The 25,137-nt window shown below is 41.3% G+C and overlaps 1 protein-coding gene across 4 annotated transcripts in view; it reads right to left on the bottom strand.

Annotated features, from left to right (window-relative positions):
• Positions 1–25,137, bottom strand: part of CEP162 (centrosomal protein 162) — a 280,487-nt gene that overhangs the window by 211,865 nt on the left and 43,485 nt on the right. For all 4 annotated transcript variants that reach the window (XM_077289793.1, XM_077289792.1, XM_077289791.1 and 1 more), the window contains 8 exons: positions 24,400–24,586; positions 23,668–23,729; positions 23,364–23,464; positions 21,016–21,052; positions 17,764–17,877; positions 11,246–11,437; positions 7,668–7,731; positions 7,289–7,571 (listed from right to left, as the gene is read on the bottom strand). In XM_077289793.1, coding sequence (XP_077145908.1) covers positions 7,289–7,571; positions 7,668–7,731; positions 11,246–11,437; positions 17,764–17,877; positions 21,016–21,052; positions 23,364–23,464; positions 23,668–23,729; positions 24,400–24,586 — 1,040 coding nt within the window. The remainder of the gene's footprint in view (positions 1–7,288; positions 7,572–7,667; positions 7,732–11,245; positions 11,438–17,763; positions 17,878–21,015; positions 21,053–23,363; positions 23,465–23,667; positions 23,730–24,399; positions 24,587–25,137) is intronic.

Below are 25,137 nucleotides of genomic sequence, written 5' to 3'. Positions count from 1 at the left end.
TGTACACAGTATTCCAGATGAGATCTGACCAAGGAGCAGTAGAGGGGGATAATTACTTCACATGATCTAGACTCTATGCTTCTCTTATTACATCCTAGAACTATTAGTATTTAGGAAGCCAAATCGGGAGTATCCTACAAGGGTCTCCACATTGACTCATATTTATGCATCGCGTTTCTCTATGAATACACTCTCTTCACCATAAATATAATATTATTCATTGCATTCTTTAATTCTGGGAAGGTTGGAAGGATCGGATCTAGCCAATGACATGCCAGCAGTTTACCTGCCTGAAAAAGAATCCTCGATGCCCAGAGCCATTGGAGAATGTACGTCTATATTTTCCTCCTAAAGACCCAGTATATTTCAGGGCTCTGGTTCCAGTATCACCTCAAATACTCTCCCCACAAGACCCAATACTTCCCTTAAAAAGGCTTTTATGGAAAAGCACTCACACATGTACATTAGGTGACCAGTCTTATGGCAATTTGCGTTTAGGTGGACACCTATTTTGAAAAGGAAACTAGGGGCTCTGTACACCCTGTGGATAAGATAAACTATCACAAATGTATGGGATTGAGGCCATGTGCACACGTTCAGGATTTTTCGCGTTTTTGCGCTATAAAAACGTGATAAAAACACGAAAAAAACGCTAACATATGCCTCCTATTATTTACAGGGTATTCCGCATTTTTTGTGCAAATGTTGCATTTTTCTCCGCGAAAAAATCGCATCGCGGAAAAAAAAGCAACATGTTCATTAAAAATGCGGAATTGCGGGGATTCCGCACACCTAGGAGTGCATTGATCTGCTTACTTCCCGCACAGGGCTGTGCACACCATGCGGGAAGTAAGCAGATTATGTGCGGTTGGTACCCAGGGTGGAGGAGAGGAGACTCTCCTCCACGGACTGGGCACCATATAATTGGTAAAAAAAAAAAAAATTAAAATAAAAAATAGTGATATACTCACCCTCTGATGGCCCCCGAAGTGTTCCAGCCTCTCCGGTGCATGCTTTCTCTTCCGTTCCTATAGATGCCGGTGTGGTTCAGGACCTTCGATGACGTCGCTGTCTTGTGATTGGTCGCGTGACCGCTCATGTGACTCACGCGACCAATCACAAGCCGCGACGTCATCGAAGGTCCTGAACCACACCGGCATCTATAGGAACGGACGCCGCTGAGATCGGCTGTCTGCAGAGGGTGAGTATAACCATTTTTTTATTTTTTATTATTTTTAAACATTCTATCTTTTACTATAGATGCTGCATAAGCACCATCTATAGTAAAAAGTTGGTCACACTTGTCAAACAGTATGTAACAGTAAGTGTGACCAACTTGTCAGTCAGTTTTCCAAGCGATGCTACAGATCGCTTGGAAAACTTTAGCATTCTGCAAGCTAATTACCGGAAAAAAAAACGCAAAAAAAAAAATGCGGATTTCTTGCAGAAAATTTCCGGTTTTCTTCAGGAAATTTCTGCAAGAAATCCGGACGTGTGCACATACCCTGACAAGGAGAAAACCTTGGGAGTAGTTCAAGGATCTCTCTCCCTTGTTCCAAGGAAACATCTCCCAGCTCTGCTTCCATTTACATGTAACCTCCATTGTATTTGTCTGGGTCTGAATCAATAATGGTTATTTATAGATACATGTAATTAGCCCTTTACTAAAGTTTGAAGAGGCGATAGCGTCCCTTGACTGAGTGACCACAAATTATTATAGGTGATAGTATATTTTGAGAGCAAAAGGTGTGTTTTACTTGCAGGTATTGATAGAAAAGAATGTGTGATAGACCAAACTAAAATGGAAATTTTTATTTAAAAAAAATTATTAACATTTATTCTTAATAGAGTAAAAAATGAAAAATAGTTAAAGTTTTGATATTGTCCAATTTTATACTCTAGGGGAGCAGCTGCTGAAATTTCCCATGAAAACTAGTGTACAACTATAACTTGCATTACGACTGCAGTTAAGTTAGGTGGGATCTGCTCATATGTGTGATGTCACTCTTCCTCTCTGGCATTTTTAAATGGGAAGAGAGAGGATGAACTTTAAGATCACAGTGCAGAGCGATTTTTTTTGGTGACTACAAAGTGCTACTTTGATGTGGACAATGTCAGCGAGGACAGTCAGTTGGTGCTGCTCACTGTATCGAACGCTGGGGTTAGATACAAATGCTACAGCCCAGGTCACAGCAGGAGGCAGCCACAGAGTAAGGCTTTTCACACTTCCGTCGGTACGGGGCCGTCGCTAAGCGTCGGCGCGACGTACCGACGGACGTTGTGAAAATTCAGCACAACGTGGGCAGCGGATGCAGTTTTTCAACGCATCCACTGCTCATTGTAAAGTCCAGGAGAGGAGGGGGCGGAGTTCCGGCTGCGCATGCGCGGTAGGAAATGCAGGATCCGAGGTACGAAAAAACGTTCCCTTAAACGTTTTTTCAATACAACGGTCCGCCAAAACACGACGCATCCAGTGCACGACGGACGCGACGTATGGCCATACGTCGCGATCCGTCGGCAATACAAGTCTATAGGCACATTTGCAGGATGCGCTTTTTTCCCAAAACGACGCATTGCGACGGAGGCCAAACGACGCCAGTGTGAAAGTAGCCTAAGATGTGGTCAGTCGCCCACAGCATTTCCTATGTACAGAGGCAGCCATAATTGAGGTGTGCAAATGTCGTGCTCTGACACTTACACACCAGCAAATAGAAATCTCAGCCATGAAAAAAAAAAAAACAAGTGAAAAAAAAAAAAATTAAACCAGTGCATTTAATTTTGCATGAAAAATTGACTAAACAATCAATAATTATTATTACAAAAATAAAACTCAAGGCACCTTCCCTTTAAAGATGTTATTCTGAAGCAACTGTTCCAAATCTGTTGGTTTCTTTTTTCGCTCCCTACTGTCCATAGCTTGCACTAATATATACATACACATATACGGCGGGTGAAATTATTAGTGATCACGCCACCAATTATCTAAATAAATATAATTCTCAAAGTGCTTATGACATGAAATTCTCACCGATGTCGGAAATAGCCCATCCAATCCACGCAAAGAAATTAAACCATAGATGTCCCTAAATTAAGTTATGTGTAATAATGAGAAATCACACAGGAAAAAATATGGAACAAATGAAGAAAGCAATTGCAAGTGATGACAACAGCTAAAATGTATCAGTATTTAGAAGGCAATCCTGCCACTTAGGCTACTTTCACACTAGCGTCGGGCTCGGCCCGTCGCGGTGCGTCGGGCCGAGGTTCCCGACGCTAGCGTTGTCTCCGCCGCACAACGGGGGCAGCGGATGCATTTTTCCAGCGCATCCGCTGCCCCATTGTGAGGTGCGGGGAAGTGCGGGGAGGTGGGGGCGGAGTTCCGGCCGCGCATGCGCGGTTGGAAAAAGCGGACCGTCGGGAACAAAAAAGTTACATGTAACGTTTTTTGCTCCCGACGGTCCGCCACAGCACGGCGCAACCGTCGCACGACGGTTGCGACGTGTGTCATTGCGTCGCAAATGCGTCGCTAATGTTAGTCAATGCAGAAAAAACACATCCTGCAAGCACTTTTGCAGGATGCGTTTTTTCGGCAAAACGACGCATTGCGACGTAATGCAGTTAACGCCAGTGTGAAAGTAGCCTAAGTGAAAAGTAATACCAGCTGGTTCAACTGCTGGCCTATAAAAAGGTATCTCATTACCAAGGTGCCACACAAGAAACATCTCATGATGGGTAAGACCAGTAAGCTGTCTGAAGACCTTCACAACCTTATTGTTGCAAAACATACTGATGGCATTGGTTACAGAAGAATTATAAGCTACTGAAGGGTCCAGTGAGCACTGTTGGGGCCATGATGCAGAAGTGGAAAGAAAATTATTTCACTAGAAACCAGCCACAACCAGGAGCTCCCTGCAAAATTTCAGACAGAGGAGTTAAAAGAATTATCAGAAGAGTTGTCCAAGAGCCAAAGACCACTTGTGGAGTGCTACAAAAAGACTTCCATGGCCTGTATGCAAGCTCACCAAGCAAGACTTCATTGCTGAACAAATAGCAAGTTCAAACGCATTTAAAGTTGACTCTAAGTTGAAGTTTAAGTTGAAGTAACATTTAGACAAGCATTGGAAATACTGGGACAATATAGTCTGGTCAGATGAGACCAAAATAGAACTGTTTGGATGCCAAAAGGCACTGCATATCACCCAAAAAACACCATACCAACAGTGAAATTTGGAAGGGGGAAATTGTGTGGGGATGTTTTTCAGCATATGATACCGGCAAACTTTATATACCGTATATCCTCGAGTATAAGCCGAGAATTTCAGCGCATTTTTTTAGGCTGAAATTGCCCCTCTCGGCTTATACTCGAGTCATTCCCAGGGGTCGGCAGGGGAGGGGGAGCGGCAGCTGTCTAATAATACACAGAAGACTAAGAAGACACAGCGGCGCCCAGCGGTGGAACGGGAAAGGTAAGTATAGCAAGTGCCGGGTGCCTGAGCGACGAGGTGAGTATGTGATGTTTTTATCGCAGCAACAGCATATGGGGCAAATATCTCTATGGAGCATCTTATGGGGCCATGTGCAGCGTTATATGGGGCAAATGTTTCTATGGAGCATCTTATGGGGCCATAATCAACGTTTGTGCAGCATTATATGGGGCAAATATCTCTATGGAGCATCTTATGGGGCCATGTGCAGCATTGTATGGGGCAAATATCTGTATGGAGCATCTCATGGGGCCATAATCAGCATTTGTGCAGCATTATATGGGGCAAATGTCTCTATGGAGCATCTTATGGGGCCATAATCAGCATTTGAGCAGCATTCTATGGGGCATCTTATGGGGCCCACCAAACTGTATGGAGAATTATATGGGGCATATTTTGTATGGAGCATTATATGGGGCCCATCATGAACTGTATGGAGCATTATATGGGGCTCCTGATTCAATATGGATATTCAAAAACACTTAACCTACTGATGTCTCAATTAATTTTACTTTTATTGGTATCTTTTTATTTTTGACATTTACAAGTAGCTGCTGCATTTTCCACCCTAGGCTTATACTCGAGTCATTAAGTTTTCCCAGTTTTTTGTGGCAAAATTAGGGGGGTCGGCTTATACTCGGGTTGGCTTATACTCGAGTATATACGGTAATTGAAGAAAGTATGAACAATGTACAGAGACTGCCATCTGCTGCCATCTATCAGAATGTTTAAGATGAAACGAGGGTGCACATTTCAGCAAGAGAAAAATCCCAAACAGACAGCCAAAGAAACTCAACTGGTTACAGAGAAAGAAAATAAAGCTGCTAGAATGGCCCAGACAATCACATGACCTGAATCCAATAGCAAATTTATGGAAGGAACTAAAGCTCAGAGTTCTTAGAAGGAGCCCACAGAGCCTTCAGGATTTGAAGATCATTTGTGTGGAAGAATGGGCTAAAATCACACCTGAGCAATGTATGCGGCTAGTTTCTCCATACAGGAGGTGCACTGAAGAGGTTATCACCAACAAAGGCTAGAAATATATTTACTTAGAAAATCGCTGACTTGTACAAAACTTATTTCACCCACTGTAAACACACACTCACTATAAACATGTTCCTTACAATGGAGGATCAGAAGGTCAGCAAAGTAGAAGGGGTCTTTATTAGTGATGAGCGAATATACTCGTTACTCGAGATTTCCCGAGCACGCTCGGGTGTCCTCCGAGTATTTTTTAGTGCTTGGAGTTTTAGTTTTTAGCGCTGCAGCTGAATGATTTACATCTGTTAGCCAGCATAAGTACATGTGGGGATCCCCTAGCAACCAGGCAACCCCCACATGTACTTATGCTGGCTAACAGATGTAAATCATTCAGCTGCGGCGCTAAAAACTAAAGCTCCGAGCACTAAAAAAATACTCAGAGGACACCAGAGGGTGCTCGGGAAATCTCGAGTAACGAGTATATTCGCTCATCACTAGTCTTTATGACAACATCTGGGCTCAATAAACATATATACAAGGAGATTAACTCAAAAGAGACCCCTGAATATCCCGTATTAACTCTCACTAGGACAAAGCAATCTGAACAGAACAATGTACAAGGAGTTCCTTAGTATATGGAGCTTTGAACAAACCAGAATACCCCCACATCAGAGGTAAGAGGCAGATATACCAGACATCTGGATGTATACCCCCATATCCCTTTACTCAGTCACTTTAGTTCCCATAAGGATGATGGCATATAGTATCAAGAGCTACATTTTCATGGTGTGAAGATATTGGGTCACGAGTTTGTTTAAGTGATGTCAGAGTGAATTTAGGAAACAATATGGCGTTCAAAGAAAGTTATTTAGAGCATGGAATGAAAACAAGGGAATCATTGATCCCTTCTCATGGCGGAGGCTGTCCGAAAAAGGTCATAGGATGCAATTGAAGTGGATGCATCATCATTGGGGGCAGTCGCCTACTAAACAACCGAGATTCCTAGCACAGGAGACTGGAAGATCTTATTTAACATGCATATCGTGTCAACGTCATTCAAGAACTCAAAGTAAGTGATATGAAAAAGAGAGTCAGATTCGGTTATTGGTTCCAGTCGTTTGAGAAGGACAACAAAAGGATATTGGACATCACATGGTTCGCTGATGAAATGTGAGGTCCATTTGTCGAGTTATAATAACGATAACTCGCAAAACACTTGTCCATGGGCCACAGAAAATCCCTCTGCAACTCAAGGAAAAAAAACCCTCTTTATAAAAAAGATCCAGAAAGCGCCCTGACCAGCTGCTCCCAGCAGACTCACACATGGTCTCTGCATTGAGTGGCATGGTTCCATCTGAGCAGCACATGTCTGAAAAACTTTCTAAAGCACATCTAATAACTACTATGCTTTAATGGAGGTGTATTTATCTGGGAACCTATTTGATGTATGCGATATGCCCACTTGCGGACACGTGCTGAGTAGGCTCACTTGGCTTATTCAAGTACAAAAGCATTGAGAGAAGCGGCATGAGTCTACTCAAAGGGAGACAGAAAGCATGCAAATTGCATATATGCAGTCACATGACCACCCACCCAAACAGGCAATACAGGGGCATCACAATGACACAATTCGACTTTTCATTTCAACCTGGACAATATCTGTAATCCAAATGCAGATTTCACATATAAGCGCTTTGAGCCAAGGTTGAAGGCGTCATGACATGTCCTAGTAGCTACAACCCTTTGCTTTATTCTAACATTTCTTTACAACACTGAATACGAAAAATATGAGCAATATTTAAAGCCTGTAGCATCAATCTTACATGGCCACTTCGGTCGCTGGAATACACTGCAAACATTTCTGAATTACTTTTCTCCATGGCGATTTTAGGCTGTTCTTGCTTTTTCTGATCCTTTTGATCCGTGTTTATTATATTTTTCTTGTTAAATGTAAGAGCGGGAAAAACATTACTCGGTTTTGGTTTTTCACCATTCCAATCATGCAAGTTCTGTGAAGCTTCATCTAATTGGAATGACTCTTGTGGATCATGTCCTGGCAGCTGTGGTGTTAGTGGAAGCATCCCCTTGTCCGTGTTCATGATTACGCTAAGGAGCATATTAAAAAGCAAATCAATCAATTGGTAGAAAAACTAATAAAAAGGGATCCAATATGTTTTCAATGGCAAATTAATCATGGCATACCTTGACGCATTAAAGCGGTCTTCTTCTCGAATACGCTGCATTAACTCGTCCACTGTAGACATTTCTGCGGCACAACAAGATCAGCTGTCATTGCTTTATAACACATTTTACAGTGGAAATAACTAATCTACATAAAAAGGTAACTATGTAACTATATCAAACGATGCATTACTTATCTTCTGTGCTGATGGTTACTATCAAACTATGCTCAACAATGTTTTCTGCAGCCGATCTACTCCAAAATCCTCCTCAAAAACGCTTCATATTAATTTCTAAGGGAAATCTTCCATGTTGTGGAGTTTTATTTTTTCCCTGAATACATTTTTAAAAAGGCACTTGAGCGCCCTCCTCCTAGTCTGTCTCTCCCCAGTGTCTTACACTACTGCCTTCAATGTCTATAGATAACTATTATGCTATATAGTTGTCTATTTCTTTGCTCTCTCACTGCTGTATCAAGTGTGTTATTTACCTTGAGGCTACGTGCACACGCTGCGGATTCTGCTGCGGATCCGCAGCGGATTTGACGCTGCGGATCCGCAGCAGTTTTCCCAAAGTTTACAGTAGCATGTAAACCTATGGGAAAAAAAACCCGCTGTGCACATGCTGCGGAAAATTCCACGTGGAAACGCAGCGGATTATTTTCCGCAGCATGTCACTTCTTTCTGCAGAATCCGCAGCGGTTTTCAACCTGCACCAATAGGAAAGTGCTGTTGAAAACCCGCAGAGGAATCCGCAGAAGAAACCGCAGGAAAATCCGCAGTGGTTTTGCACTGCGGATTTTTCGATTCTGCTGCGGAAAAATCCGCAGCAGAATCCGCAACGTGGGCACATACCCTAATACTGTCTACATTGCTATTATGACTACTGCTATGCACAAGTTCTAGATGACATAGTGCTTCTCCCTTTTTCCTTTCCTGAAAGAGGTTGTCCACTACTTTTTGACCTACAATATCTGATCAGCCGGGGTCCGACACCCTGCACACCCGACGATCAGCTTTTATTATTGTCAACTTTGGCCACCAGTACTCACTTGTGGAGCTGGCTGTTTTCTGGTAGTGGTCGCCGCAGGGAACTACATATCCGCTTCTTATTGATTTGAATAGGAGGCAGATATGCTGTACCAAGCTCCGCAAGTGAGTACATCCGGCCGACGACAACACTGATAACAGCTGATCAGACAATGATGACCTGTCCGATGACAGTGAGCTACTCTATTTTTTGCTTTACCTAAATGCTGATACCATACTATTATTATTATTATGCATTTTTATAGCGCCATTTATTCCATGGCTCTTTACATGTGAAAAGTGGGCAAATATAGACAAATACATTAAACATGAGCAAAAAACAAGGCACACAGGTACAGAAGGAGGGAGGACCCTGCCCGCGAGGGCTCACAGTCTGCAGGGGATGGTTGAGGATACACTAGGAGAGGGTAGAGCTGGCCGTATGGTGGTTCAGTAGGTTGAGGATCACTGCAGGTTGTAGGCTTGTCGGAAGAGGTGGGTCTTCAGGTTCTTTTTGAAGGTTTCTATGGTAGGTGAGAGTCTGATGTGTTGGGGTAGAGAGTTCCAGAGTATGGAGGAAGCACGGGAGAAGTCTTGGATGCGGTTATGGGAGGAAGAGATAAGAGGGGAGTAGAGAAGGAGATCATTGAGAGGATTGGAGGTTGCGTGTAGGTAGATAACGGGAGATCATGTCACAGATGTATGGAGGAGACTGGTTGTGGATGGCTTTGTATGTTGTTGTAAGGGTTTTGAACTGGAGTATCTGGATGATAGGAAGCCAGTGAAGTGCTTGGCATAGGGTAGAGGCTGGGGAATAGCAGGGAGACAGGTAGATTAGTCAGGCAGCAGAGTGTAGGATGGGTTGGAGTGGTGCCAGACTGCTAGAGGGGAGGCCAGAGTAGGAGGCTGCAGTAGTCAAGGCGGGAGATAAGGGCATACACTAGTGTTTTTGTGGTGTCAAGGTCAAGGAATGCGCGGATCCGGGAAATATTTTTGAGTTTGAGACTGCAGGAGGAGGCAAGGGTTTGGATGTGTGGCTTGAAAGAGAGGGCAGAGTCGAGGATCACCCCGAGGCATACCATTTAGTGTGTTCTATACTAGGTCACTCTTTGTAGTGCATATATAACATAGGTCTTGTTTGGGTTATTTATTACATAATGCTATTCATTCTGTTACATTATTCATTCGAAATGTTTTGTTGTTTTTTTTTTTCCCATTGGATTTGGATGAAAACATGTAATTCTTTATACGGTGCATAAAAAGCTTTTCCAATTGAAAAAAATGGTCGGTCTTTGAATGAAAACTCTTGTTAACATAGCTTTAGAAACAGGTTGCTTTACTATCAGCTAAGGCTGCTTTCACACATCAGTTTTTTGCCGTCAGGCACAATCTGGTGAATTTTGAAAAAAAAACGAATCCGTCAAGAGTTGCCAACGGATCCGTTTTTTTCTCATAGACTTGTATTAGCGATGGATGGCCTCATCAGTTTTTCGCCAGATCCGTCGAAAATTTGTTTTCCGGTGGCCGGAGAAAACGGACATAGGAATGTTTTTTGTGTCCGACGAAAAAAGACAGACAGACAGAGATGGATCCGTCGCTGTCCGTTGTTTGCTATAATGGAATCCTATGGTGCCAGTTCCGTCAAATGATGGAATCCGGTGACGGATTCCGGGTTTTTTTTTTTTTTTAACAAATCATACATCTCTATCTCTCTCCTCCCCGGATCAGGCAAAAAAGGTTCCATCACATCAGTTTTTCACAATTTGCGACGGATCCGTTTTTTTCACAATTTGCCAGACTGTGCCTGACGGCAAAAAACTGATGTGTGAAAGTAGCCTTAGCTGATCTATTGCACTGTATTTAGTGGAACAATTCCATTTTAAAAGGGTCTCCAATTAAACAACTAGATTTTTATAGCCCCTGTAAAAGTCATGCCGGTACTATAAATGTTACTGCTTTTGTGTCCAGCAAAGTATGTGGCAAGTGTTCATGTTGCCTGCAGTGCCATCTCAGGAGAAATAAAGCATTGCACGCTCTCTATTGAAAGCATCAAAGCATGAAAGGCTGCTTTCACACTAGCGTCGGTACAGGGCCGTCTCGCTGCGTCGGCCCGACGTACCGACGCATACTGTGAAGAAAATGCCTGACGTTGGCAGCGGAAGCAGTCTTAAGACGCTTTCGCTGCTTCTTTGTAAGGTACGGGGAGGAGGGGGAGGAGTTTCGGCCACGCATGCGCGGTTGAAAATGGCGGTCCCGACGCACAAAAAAAGTTACTTTTTTTGTGGCGGCGGTGCGCCAAAACATGACGCAACCGTCGCATGACGGTTGCAACGTGTGGCACTGCGTCGGTAATGTTAGTCTATGGGGAAAAACGCATCCTGCAGACAACTTTGCAGGATGCGTTTTTTCTCCACAACTACGCATTGCGACGTGCAGTGCACGACGCCAGTGTGAAAGTAGCCTAAGAGAACGTGTATGTGGCTGCTGTGAAGAAAGTCCTGTGTGAACCCTTCCTGCTTTGATACAAATAAAACTATTGATTTTAAATGATACATTAAAAATGATTGTCACCTGAATCACCAGCAGGCCCTCTGCTCATGCTATTTTCCTTTGACTCCATACCATGCTCATAGGGTGGAATTGTGTTGTCTGTAACTTTAAGATAATTAATCTGGTCATCTGTGCCTTTATTTGAAATGTCAAGGTTTTGGTATGCTTGATGCAGAGCTTCCATGTCACTGTTTGTGTACTGGTTGGAAATACCTTCAAAATAAAGAAAAGAAGAAAAACCAAATTAAAATCAATTATAGAATAAAAAAGCTTGCTGCTTTTAAATCGGCTTTTGCATTGACGTATCAAGGCAAAACAAGTGGATGAGAAGACACATTGTGATAAATAGTGGCCCCAATGCCTGGTTACATAAAAGTTATTCTTCTTGATGTTCCACTTCTGGCTTTAGATTAAAAAAAAACAAAAAACAATGATGTAAATATATTTGAGAGTTAATTATTTTTTCTCTCTTTTTCTTTAGGAAAAAAAAAAAAATCTGTGTGAAACTACTTTTATGATTCTTTTTTGGTATTGCAGATTTAGCTCCAAAAATAGGTTTTGGAACCTTTCTTCCATTGGGATCCAATCCTGTTTTTAGAGCTAATGATGAGTGAAGCCGAACTTTAGTGTCCGGTGTTGAACTCCGAACATGGACTTCTCCTGGAAGTCCATTTTAGTGTTCAGAGTTCCGGGAGAAGAGCGAGAGTAAAAGAGAGAGAGAGAGAGAGAGAGAGTAAAAGAGCGAGAGAGAGAAGAGCGAGAGAGAGAGAAGAGCGAGAGAGAGAGAAGAGCGAGAGAGAGAGAAGAGCGAGAGAGAGAGAAGAGCGAGAGAGAGAGAAGAGCGAGAGAGAGAGAAGAGCGAGAGAGAGAGAAGAGCGAGAGAGAGAGAGAAGAGCGAGAGAGAGAGAGAAGAGCGAGAGAGAGAGAGAAGAGAGAGAGAGAGAAGAGCGAGAGAGAGAGAGAAGAGCGAGAGAGAGAGAGAAGAGCGAGAGAGAGAGAGAAGAGCGAGAGAGAGAGAAGAGCGAGAGAGAGAGAAGAGCGAGAGAGAGAGAAGAGCGAGAGAGAGAGAAGAGCGAGAGAGAGAGAAGAGCGAGAGAGAGAGAAGAGCGAGAGAGAGAGAGAAGAGCGAGAGAGAGAGAGAAGAGAGAGAGAGAGAAGAGCGAGAGAGAGAGAGAAGAGCGAGAGAGAGAGAGAAGAGCGAGAGAGAGAGAGAAGAGCGAGAGAGAGAGAAGAGCGAGAGAGAGAGAAGAGCGAGAGAGAGAGAAGAGCGAGAGAGAGAGAAGAGCGAGAGAGAGAGAAGAGCGAGAGAGAGAAGAGCGAGAGAGAGAGAAGAGCGAGAGAGAGAGAAGAGCGAGAGAGAGAGAAGAACGAGAGAGAGAAGAGCGAGAGAGAGAGAGAAGAGCGAGAGAGAGAGAGAGAAGAGCGAGAGAGAGAGAGAGAGAGCGAGAGAGAGAGAGAGAGAGAGTTGTCATGGACTTCTATACTCCATCCTGAATGTGTCCCTAGAGTGCAGCTGTTATTATTTTACTTGTGGGGTGACTAAGGCTGGTTTCACATTTGGGTTTTTTGCCGCTGCGTTTTAGCGCCAAAAAACACATGCGTTTTTTTCCTATATTGAACATTAAAAACGCATGCTTTTTTTTGTATGCGTTTTGCCGCGTTTGACGACGCATGCGTCGTTTCTATGCTTGCGTTTGGTTGCAGAAATGCAACATGTAGTAATTTCTAGAGGCGTTTTTTTGCCGCAAAAAAACGCATGCTTTTTTTGCGGCATAAAAAGTATTGCTGTCTATGTAAACGCATGCGTTTTTAAGCACATGCGTTTGGTTGCGTTTTAAACGCATGCGTTTCAATAGAAAAAAAACAAGAATACACACTGATAAGCCACCCCCCACCATCCAGGTGATAAAGGGATCCAAACCTTAACCCTACCCCTAACCCATAAGCCACCCCCCACCATCAAGGTGATAAAGGGATCCAAACCCTAACCCTACCCCTAACCCATAAGCCACCCCCCACCATCAAGGTGATAAAGGGATCCAAACCCTAACCCTACCCCTAACCCATAAGCCACCCCCCACCATCAAGGTGATAAAGGGATCCAAACCCTACCCCTAACCCATAAGCCACCCCCCACCATCAAGGTGATAAAGGGATCCAAACCCTAACCCTACCCCTAACCCATAAGCCACCCCCCACCATCAAGGTGATAAAGGGATCCAAACCCTAACCCTACCCCTAACCCATAAGCCACCCCCCACCATCAAGGTGATAAAGGGATCCAAACCCTAACCCTACCCCTAACCCATAAGCCACCCCCCACCATCAAGGTGATAAAGGGATCCAAACCCTAACCCTAACCCATAAGCCACCCCCCACCATCAAGGTGATAAAGGGATCCAAACCCTAACCCTACCCCTAACCCATAAGCCACCCCCCACCATCAAGGTGATAAAGGGATCCTAACCCTAACCCATAAGCCACCCCCCACCATCAAGGTGATAAAGGGATCCAAACCCTAACCCTAACCCTACCCCTAACCCTAGGGATCCTAACCCTAACCCTAAGGATCCTAACCCTAACCCTAGGGATCCTGCCTGTAAGGCTCGAGGTCATATGAGGACATCCAGCAGAGGGCGCATCACCGCGAATGAAGATAACTACAGGTCATTGACCTACATTACCTTCATTCCCCGGGGTTTTACAGGCACGAGCACAGCTGCATTATAGCAGAGCTCCTGCCTGTAAAATATTTTAACCCCTTCAGATGGATTTACATCGTGGGACGTTACAGATCTACGGAAGGTATGTATATTGTTGGTTTATTATTTTTAATTTGTTACAGAACGAGGGTCTTCAGCTGGATTAAGAGAATAAAATATTACAACAACCTGTGTGTTTATTTCATTAAAATACTTTGCAATATTGTGTGTGTGTTTTTTTTAACCATTTCATACAATTGGATTAATAATGGATAGGTGTCATAATTGACGCCTCTCCATTATTAATCTGGCTTAATGTCTCCTTACAATAGGTGCGCTTTAACCCTTAAATTTAATAGATACAGCCAAAATGTTGCACATACACACTACTAACATTAATAGTGTGGAATATGCAAAAAAAAGGGGGATATGACATGGTACTGTATGTAAACCATGTCTCATATCATGTCGGGTTTAGGCAGGAGAAATGAAAAGCCGGCAATTGAAGTACCGGCTTTTCTGCTATATCGAGCTGAAGTAAAAAAAAAATATATATATATATATATATATATATATCTATATATCTATCTCTCTCGATGATTATACTGTATATATATATATATATATATATATATATATATATATATATATATATATATATATATATATATATAAAATGAAACCCGACTTTGGAGCGAAGATCGCCGACCGCCGACCTGATCCCACAGTGAGATCGGGTTGGGTTTCATGAAACCCGACTTTGCCAAAAATCGGCGACTTTTGAAATTGGCCGATCTGTTTCGCTCAACCCTAATCCTAACCCTAACCCTATCCCTAACCCTAGGGATCCTAACCCTAACCCTACCCCTAACCCTAGCTATTTCTATTTATAGAGGGTTTTCTAGATGATTTTGATGATTGGCAGCTGTCACACACTTCTCAGCATGTGTTTCAACGCATGAGACATGACGCATGAGAAAAAGCATGCGTCTAAAAAACGCAGCGTTTGCACGCGTTTACATGCGTTTTTTTCACCACCTGCGTTTGCGTTTTAAACGCTGCGTTTTTAAACGCAAATGTGAAACTAGCCTAAAGGGGTTGTCCACTTCTTGGCCAACCTATTTTCAAAGACCAAGTCTAATTTGGCCTTAAAGAATAAATTCAAGAGGGGCTGCTCTTGTTACTTAACCTCTTTGCATGTCTTTGCTGCACTGAATGCACATCGAGGGGGCTCAGGAGCTGAGCGCCCTCCACATGCAGCCGATGACCAGCTATTAGTGATGAGCGAATATACTCGTAACTCGAGATTTTCCAAGCACGCTCGGGTGTCCTCCGAGAATTTTTTAGTGCTTGGAGATTTGGTTTTCATCGCCGCAGCTGAATGATTTACATCTGTTAGCCAGCAGAAGTACATGTGGGGATGCCCTAGCAACCAGGCAACCCCCACATGTACTTATGCTGGCTAACAGATGTAAATCATTCAGCTGCGGCAAGAAAAACTAAATCTGCGAGCACTAAAAAATACTCGGAGGACCCCTGAGCATGCTAGGGAAATCTCAAGTAACGAGTATATTCGCTTATCACTACCAGTTATATTACAAAGTCAGTATCTGTGTCTAACAGCCAAGGTGGCAGCAAAGTTTAGACCACAGCTGTTAACCACGTAGATGCCGCTGTCAGTTTCAGAAAGTAGCATTTAAAAGGACCCCATCAGCACAGAATGACTGTTCAAACTAAGTCCTGGCGATCTGTGCTTCACAGCTTAAGCCAAACATTTAAATACACCTTCCCACCTGCTTGATTTCCATCTATCTACAACCCACCCTTCTTTGATTGCCACCTCTGGCTTAATACAAAAAGGCGAAGATAGATGGAAACCTAGCAGGTGAGAAGGTGTACATAAACGATTGGCCCCGCTGTGAAGCACCTAGTGCATGTACTTGATGTGAACAGTCATTCTGTCCTTACAGAGTCCCTTTAAATGACTTGACAGCCGAGGACTTGCTGAAGGCCTCCATCGTTGCCTTTTCAGTTCAGCTGTTGGATGAGGGCAATTTTCAATATGTAGTGTAAAACTGTTTTTTGCCGTATATAGCATAATCAATCTGATGATCCCAGGTTCAATTCGCACAGGGAGTATAAAAAATAAAAGTGATAAATAAAAAGAAATAAAAAGTTTTTTAAAAAGTTAAACAAATATTCAAACTCAAATCAACCGATTTCCCCCCATAACAAAACAAAGAATTAAAAAAAATAAATAAATTAAACATATTTAGTATTGACACATTACTCAAATTCTGATCTTTCATAATATAAAATTTATTCAGCTGATCCATGAAAATGTCAGTTTGCCATACAAAAAAAATCAAGCCCATAAACAGCTCTATTGAAGGTAAAATAAAAAGGTTATGTCTCGGAAAATGGCAACACAAACAAAATTTTCTTATTTCCAAACTTAAGACATTTTCCTCACTTAAAAAAAAAAATATATAGGAATGAAGATATGGGTTCTCAAAAACGTACAACATAGTGTTGTACGTTTTTTGAGAACCCATATTTTCAGTCTGTCCAGGTGCCCTATAGAACACACTTACAATAGTGTCCTTTCTATTCTTCTCTCCTTGTATTCTTACCCAAACAGATTCTACAGAGCTACCAGTCTCTGAAGCTAGAATCTCCTTGTAGATATGTTTTTTACAATAAAACACCTCCTCCCTTCTTGTTAAACCTGTTTCTAATTAATAAGTTGTAGCCTTCAAGGTTTGTATTCCATTCCTGTGCATCATCCCACCAAGTTTCAGTTATGCCTATAACATCATACCTCTTCCTGTGTTAGCAGCTCCAATTCTTTTTGTTTCCCATGAACTGTACATTTGTACTGACACGTTTTAGTTTGTAGTCGGTTTCTCTTGCTCCTCTATTTTCATTCAGAGTTTTTTTTATGGTCTGCATTTCCACTTCTATTAGCAAGGTTCTCAAAAGAATTCATTAGCTGCGTATTTTTTCCTATTCTACCAAATATGTTTTTTTCCAGTTTTTGCAAGTAGGCCATAATATAGGTAATTCACTCCATGGTCAAGAAATCCAAAACGTTGCTCACGGCACCATCGACGTAGCCAGTTGTTCACCTGTAGAATCCTGTTCAATCTCCTTGGTTCATGTCCATCCACTGGGAGGATGGATGAGAAGACGACCTGCACTCCCAGTTCTTTCACTTTCCGGCCTAGGTCTTCAAAGTGTACATGCAGAGACTTTGCTAGGCCGGAAAGTGAAGGAACTGGGCCATCTTCTCATCTATCCTCCCAGTGGATGGACATGGACCAAGGAAACTGAACAGGATTCTACAGGTGAACAACTGGCTACGTCGATGGTGCCGTGAGCAAAAAAATACAACCCAGCTACTGTGTAGAGGTTTTTTGTTTTTTTTTACATTTTTGTCTTTTCATTTACTGAACAAATAACTACTTTTTTAGTTTACACAATTATGCATTGGAGTTAAACCTCTATTATATATTCCATTCTTTTTACTAGAAGACATAGAGACAGTGAAAAATTGGGGATGGTCAGGAGTCTTGTGTAGCCAGGTGACAGATCCATCATCTGTATGAATTCTATTTCTCTGTTCTCATAGCAGAACAAGAAACAGCATTGCTTCCACAGATGTGAGAACAACTATGAAATAAATCATAGAAATGCACTTACATATTTATCTGTTTCATGGATTTCCAAAATGGAAATGGTGACTTAACAATATCAATTAAAACAAGATGAGAAAATCAATGCAGTTTGTAGCCAAGAAGGACCATAAATCTCTCATTTAAAAAGGATAGTACCCACCCGTGCCTATAGCTTCATTGGTTCCTTGAGGCAAAGCGGATTCAGCATCATCTTGAGTTTGCTGCAAAATCTTTTGAGTGTCAATTGTTGAATCCATTGAATCAATCAGCAAAACTAGAGGAAATAAAGATTAGTTTGAAGATTGCTTTGTTGTAAAACCTATGAATCTTACAGCAAAAGAAAAATGTCCGTCTTTTTTAACACTATTACCTTGATGTTTCTTTTCCTCTTGCTACATTTATGCATCTAACTTTCTGCTGAAATGCTTGAGCCAACATTTTAGGACTATGGAACAGTCTCTGTTTCCAAGACTAATCAACAGGAAGTTGAAAACTGATATGTACTGTATATACATGCTATACAGGTCCTTCTCAAAAAATTAGCATATAGTGTTAAATGTCATTATTTACCATAATGTAATGATTACAATTAAACTTTCATATACTATAGATTCATTATCCACCAACTGAAATTTGTCAGGTCTTTTATTGTTTTAATACTGATGATTTTGGCATACAACTCCTGATAACCCAAAAAACCTGTCTCAATAAATTAGCATATCAAGAAAAGGTTCTCTAAATGACCTATTACCCTAATCTTCTGAATCAACTAATTAACTCTAAACACATGCAAAAGATACCTGAGGCTTTTAAAAACTCCCTGCCTGGTTCATTACTCAAAACCCCCATCATGGGTAAGACTAGCGACCTGACAGATGTCAAGAAGGCCATCATTGACACCCTCAAGCAAGAGGGTAAGACCCAGAAAGAAATTTCTCAACAAATAGGCTGTTCCCAGAGTGCTGTATCAAGGCACCTCAATGGTAAGTCTGTTGGAAGGAAAAAATGTGGCAGAAAACGCTGTACAACGAGAAGAGGTGACCGGAACCTGAGGAAGCAGTGGACTGAGTCTGGTGTGGAAACATCCAGAGCCACCGTGCACAGGCGTGTGCAGGAAATGGGCTACAGGTGCCGCATTCCCCAGGTAAAGCCACTTTTGAACCATAAACAGCGGCAGAAGCGCCTGACCTGGGCTACAGAGAAGCAGCACTGGACTGTTGCTAAGTGGTCCCAAGTACTTTTTTCTGATGAAAGCAAATTTTGCATGTCATTCGGAAATCAAGGTGCCAGAGTCTGGAGGAAGACTGGGGAGAAGGAAATGCCAAAATGCCTGAAGTCCAGTGTCAAGTACCCACAGTCAGTGATGGTGTGGGGTGCCATGTCAGCTGCTGGTGTTGGTCCACTGTGTTTCATCAAGGGCAGGGTCAATGCAGCTAGCTATCAGGAGATTTTGGAGCACTTCATGCTTCCATCGGCTGAAATGCTTTATGGAGATGAAGATTTCATTTTTCAGCACGACCTGGCACCTGCTCACAGTGCCAAAACCACTGGTAAATGGTTTACTGACCATGGTATTACTGTGCTCAATTGGCCTGCCAACTCTCCTGACCTGAACCCCATAGAGAATCTGTGGGATATTGTGAAGAGAAAGTTGAGAGACGCAAGACCCAACACTCTGGATGAGCTTAAGGCCGCTATTGAAGCATCCTGGGCCTCCATAACATCTCAGCAGTGTCACAGGCTGATTGCCTCCATGCCACGCCACATTGAAGCAGTCATTTCTGCCAAAGGATTCCCGACCAAGTATTGAGTGCATAACTGAACATTATTATTTGATGGTTTTTTGTTTGGTATTAAAAAACACTTTTATTTGATTGGTCGGGTGAAATATGCTAATTTATTGAGACAGGTTTTTTGGGTTATCAGGAGTTGTATGCCAAAATCATCAGTATTAAAACAATAAAAGACCTGACAAATTTCAGTTGGTGGATAATGAATCTATAGTATATGAAAGTTTAATTGTAATCATTACATTATGGTAAATAATGAAATTTAACACTATATGCTAATTTTTTGAGAAGGACCTGTATATATCCACACACACACACACACACACACACACACACACACACACACACACACGATATAAAAAGCCTACACACAATGCCACGATTTTGTCATGTAAAAAAATTACATCGAGACGAATCCTTTCAGAACTTATTCCCCCCTTAATGTCACCCATAATCTGTATAAATCAATTTGGAAGCAAACTTAAATCCTTTTGAGAGGGGAGAATAACAAGAGTAAAATAAGTTTACATAAGCGTGAACACCCTCTTAGAAGATGTGGTTGTGTTCAGAATTAGCCAGTTACATTTAAACTCTTATAAAATATTAGTCAGCACACTGCTACCATCATTTATAGTGATTCAGATAAACACTATATAAATGTTAGCTGTTCTAGTTGTATTTTCCTGTAACTTCCTTAGTTGCATTTTACAGCAACAGTCATGCTCTGTAAACAGCTTACAACACAGCAAAGGGATCTCGTGGTTCACAGTTGTCAGTCAGAAGAGTATAAAAAAATAGCTTTAATTTGACACGAGTAAAATTACCTATAACTGGACATCACTCAAAAATTGGTGAGAAAAGATGATAATTGGTCTGGGAGGCTGCTGAGAGGCCTAAAGCAACATTTAAGGACCTGCAAGAATTTCTGCCAAGTACTGGTTGTGTACTTCATGTGACAATGACAACAATCTCCCATATTCTTCAAATGTCTTATAATTTTTCCACATTGAACTCACGCCAATGCACTCAACGGCTATCATGGTGCAGAGCAAGATAGCAATGGAAGCTGGAAAGGAAGTATATCTTCTTCAGTGAGGAGTCAAGTATTTGTCTTGGATGCAATGATACCAGAGATTGGTCCATGTGGGAAATAGAATGAAGAAGCTTTCAAGAGGGAATGTTCCAGAAGCAATTTTCCACTATGTTGCATGTTTCTGGTGCTAATGTGAGCAGCATATCTGGCCTGTAGAGTCTCCAGATTTTTCTCCCATCAAGCACATCTTGTTTCACATGCGCAATGTTTCATGCGCAGAAGAGAAGACACGGAGTCAAAAAGACATCAATAACACCCTCAATGAACATTTACAGCAAGTAAGGCAAGATAGCTCTTACTGGAGATACACCCCCTCAACCAGTCAACATAATTTGCATATCCCAAAAATTGAATATTTATTTTTGAGATTAAAACAACTGTCTTGGGGGTTATTATGGCCATTATTGGGGTGACTGGGCGGGTGTGGGAGAATGTCAGTCTATGCGATACGCATGCGCGATATGCTTTTAAGACATATGATAAACTCAGACTTATATACTTATTATCTTATTCATGGTTTTTGACTCACCTTTAGCAAGCATTCCATGGTTTTGTTCTTCATTGTTCTTAAAATAAAGAAATATTTTCATTATATAGCAATATGAGATTTAGAAAGAATAATTTTATGGCTTTCACTTCTATAGTGAATTACAGTAAATGCAGAGTACAAAGTATGGAGAATGCAATAATGGAAATTCACATTTTTTTACTACCTTAAATAGAACCTGCCAAGAGGTCAAATACTGTCAGTTTTAATTCTAATTTTGTTCTGTTTTTTTGGCTAATTTCTGCTGTTAACTCTGATCTCACTGCATAGCTGTGTGTGGTTACGGGAGCAAAGAGTCAGTCATTGCTTGGTTCACAATGCCCCATTTTATGTACAATAAGCTCTGGAGGCAGGTTCTCATGTAGATCAGTGTCCGGCCCATAGCCTGGTCAGTTACATAAGTGAGAAAACGGTAGATATCTCTGGAATAAGACATCAGATCACAGATATTAAGGCATCATTTTATTCAGCTTCCTAGGATCTGTGTGCCTATATTGAAGTCCTAGAAGGATTAATCCTACTGACAGATTCCCTTTAAAGGTGCTTTTATATATCTTGCATTAACCAAAAAAGTTGGTCAGAGAATTGGTCAGGGAAAAAAAAAAAAAAAAAGGAACACTACGTGTGATATGCAGCATATACCTATTGGCACCATATGATAATCAGGTGTCCAGTGCACCTCCTGTAGACCATTGCCTTTTTTTTTTTTTTACTATGTACGAAGCATTACTGAATCTAAGAGTATCATTTGACACAGATGCCGAACAGGGATCCTTTTCCAATTTTTTTACCTGACCAATTTTCCGGCCTCTTATATCACCTATGGATTTATTCACATTGTACCCATAAAAAGAACATTTTATATTGTACATTTCTTTGTAATTTTTTGTAATATGAATAAAGTCTTTATACTTTTTTAGCATATTATGACTCCCCCAGGAGACGGCACTGCAGCCGAAACGCGCGCCACAGCTGCAGGTAAACCGTGCTCTGAACGGGTCTTATTTAGGATTCCTTTACAATCTTTACTATTAGGTGTGCTGTTTTTTTTTAACTCCTTGAGATTTACTTACCAGCTTTTTACTAATGTGAATATTCAGTTACACCTTATCCACAATTGTCCCTTCTTCAAATACCTGTCTATCATGTCTGCTCTGAGTATTACCTGTTTATAGCTGTGGTGCCTCTTGTTTTATGACCGATCTCTGTTATCACCCTCTATACACTGTGTTCTATTTTTAACTTATTTTTTGCCATAATAAAAATTACTTTTTATCCTATCTAATTGGTTTTCAGGTGCATGTTTTCCTGTATATGTTCTGGCTTATGTTTTTGCACTAAACCTCTACCTTACCCTCATTTTCTAAACAGGGTCACTTGACTATTTACTTTGTAATTGTGATTAAAATCCCCTTTTTAATGATTTCCATGCTTTCTGTGTAAGTAGGATAGTCACGCACGAGAATATCACTACAATAAAAGAGACTGGCCTCTCCAACATTCACTTCAGTCAGTGATTAAAGAAAAAATGGCCATCCAGAACTTGTTAACCCACATAAGATTTTGTTACAACCATTGCATATCAAATTATGCCTAATGGAGAACTTTATAAAGGCAATGGATAAAAATACAAAAGCATTCAAGTATCTCATTAATACATTTCCAAGGTTGAGTGAAGCAAAGATAAAGGAAGGAGTCTTTATTGGACCTCAGATTTGTAAGCTTCTTCAAGATGAGAAGTCTGTCTGTTTGTTGCAGGGCAAGGAATAGTCTGCATGACCAAATAATGAACGTGGCCTTAAAAAACCCAAACATTGCTTTGCTCACTCTGACTCCAGTGTTGAGTCTCCGCCGCTTCTCTCGGTGTCTATTATTGATTACAGCTCTGATATCACATTGACAATGCTGCAATCAATCAGTGCGCGGCTCTGAGCAGCGTTTGACATCTGCTCAGACAGAGCCTCCGAGCCCACTTATTGGCTGCGGCACTTTCAAAATGAGGTCAACACTGCAGACAAAATAAACAGACAGAGAGCACAGCTGGACCTGGGATGGGCGAGTAAAGACATTTTTTGTTATTAAAAAACTACACAGTAGCAATTGAGAAGAGTTGTATGAAAATAAAAAAAAATCCCTGCAAATGTTGCTAAAATATACTTTACATTTTGCGCCTTTAGTTTTCTCTATGGACAAGAAAACTGACAAGTGGAAGCAGCAAATTGGTTTTATGTCACAAGTATGTGGGCTGGATTGTAATCGTCACATTTACACATTATGATGTATATCTATGTAGAAGCATACAACTGAAAAAATAAAAGCGATAATCTCACCTGATTTGGAGACTCCATAGGATTATCATTTTCTTCTTCTGATTTTCTGACCAAATGAGAGTTGGCTTCGAGTTCATCTTCAAAGTCTTCACTATAATTTACTGGCAATTTGTAAAAAATACATTCATTATGTACTGTACTGTTGAGTGGTTATCAAATGTTTCTGTACGTGTTTTACAAAAAAGGATCTAGACAGCGACATATGCTGAGTGCACATGTGTATGGTGTTTAGGCATGTCTACGGAGTTGGGCCAACTTCAGAAGGAAAAATGTGCCCATAACACCACATTACTACCGAATTTACCTGACAAATCTTTACTTTCATCTTTATGCTCGTCCTCATCTTCTGGAACACGATCGTTATCACTACAAAAGAAAAGAAAATATAATACATAATATAAAAAACTATTTTATTGTAATTTACACACATCGGGACAGGGCTAGCCTACAAGCATTTGCCACATGACACCCTCAGAATATTCACTTCTTTAATTATTTTACTGGGTCATCTAAGAGTAGTGAGCAACTAAAGAGTTACAAAAGTAAAAAGAAATCTAAAAACACATGTGAAATCAATAAACCGCTACCATTATAAATGCACTGCTAACAAATCAAATCATACAAATAAGAATGCTGTAGAGCTGGACTTCAGTCCCGTCAGTTCTTGGTTGAGGACCATGTACAAATATGTGTGGATGGAATTTTAGTGGTTGTGCCATACATTTGTGATCGGTAGTAGCAGTACATGACATGCTGCATGTAGAGAGGGGGCTATCAAGATCACTGTTTCCCAAACTCTCGTCATCACGGCCCCCGGCATGTTATGTTTTCAGGAATTCCTTACAAATGTATAAGTGGTGGCAGCATCATCTAGACATCCGGAATTCTCTCATCTGTGCAACCTTATGGAAATTCTGGAATCATAACCTGTTGGAGGCATGAGGACAGGAGTCTGGGAAACTCTGACCTAGATGGAACCTTTTTTACGCTTGCAATACACAACAGGATGAAAGTGGACAAGAAATAAAGACCTCACCGCATATAGGCTGTACGTTGTGTGGAATCAGTAGAATCCAGTTCCTTAATTAATTTAGAATAGTCAATGGTAGATGAAGCCCCTTTTTCAAGTCTTGCAAAAAATCTTTCCTTTTCCTCTTGTTCTTCCAAAGTATCAAGTCCCACTCCATGAAATATCTGATTTGGTCCAGAAGCCACAACGGATTCTAAAACACATAGTTTATGTTATATTCGCATTTTACTTTTCTTTTTTATGTTAGTCTCATTTTTAAAGAAAGACATAGGGAAAGGTTTCAGTGAAAGTGTCTATTTTTGGAAAGGTAAATTCCATGTGCTTTATTTAGGCATAAATCCCTACGGGGAGAATAAAGCAGTTTGCTAGGCGATTCTACCTAGTAAAAGACCAAACCATAGCAATCATAGTATAAAAAATAGGGATTTTTGTGTACTCACCGTAAAATCCTTTTCTCCGAGCCATTCATTGGGGGACACAGACCCTGGGTGTATGCTGCTGCCACTAGGAGGCTGACACTAAGTGAAAACAAAGAAAGTTAGCTCCTCCCCTGCAGTATACACCCTCCTGCTGACTCACAGCTAACCAGTTCGGTGCAAAAGCAGTAGGAGATTAATAACATATGAGCGTATAACATGCCACATTACATATGAGAGTATAGCATGTAAAATTATAAAACAAGCACAAACTAATAATAGGGAGGGAGCTGTGTCTCCCAATGAATGGCTCGGAGAAAAGGATTTT

Source organism: Ranitomeya variabilis, chromosome 2 (assembly GCF_051348905.1).
Source record: "Ranitomeya variabilis isolate aRanVar5 chromosome 2, aRanVar5.hap1, whole genome shotgun sequence".
Taxonomy (NCBI): Eukaryota; Metazoa; Chordata; class Amphibia; order Anura; family Dendrobatidae; genus Ranitomeya; species Ranitomeya variabilis.
Note: the sequence above shows the minus strand (reverse complement) of the source record. Positions and strands in the feature narration are given on the sequence as shown.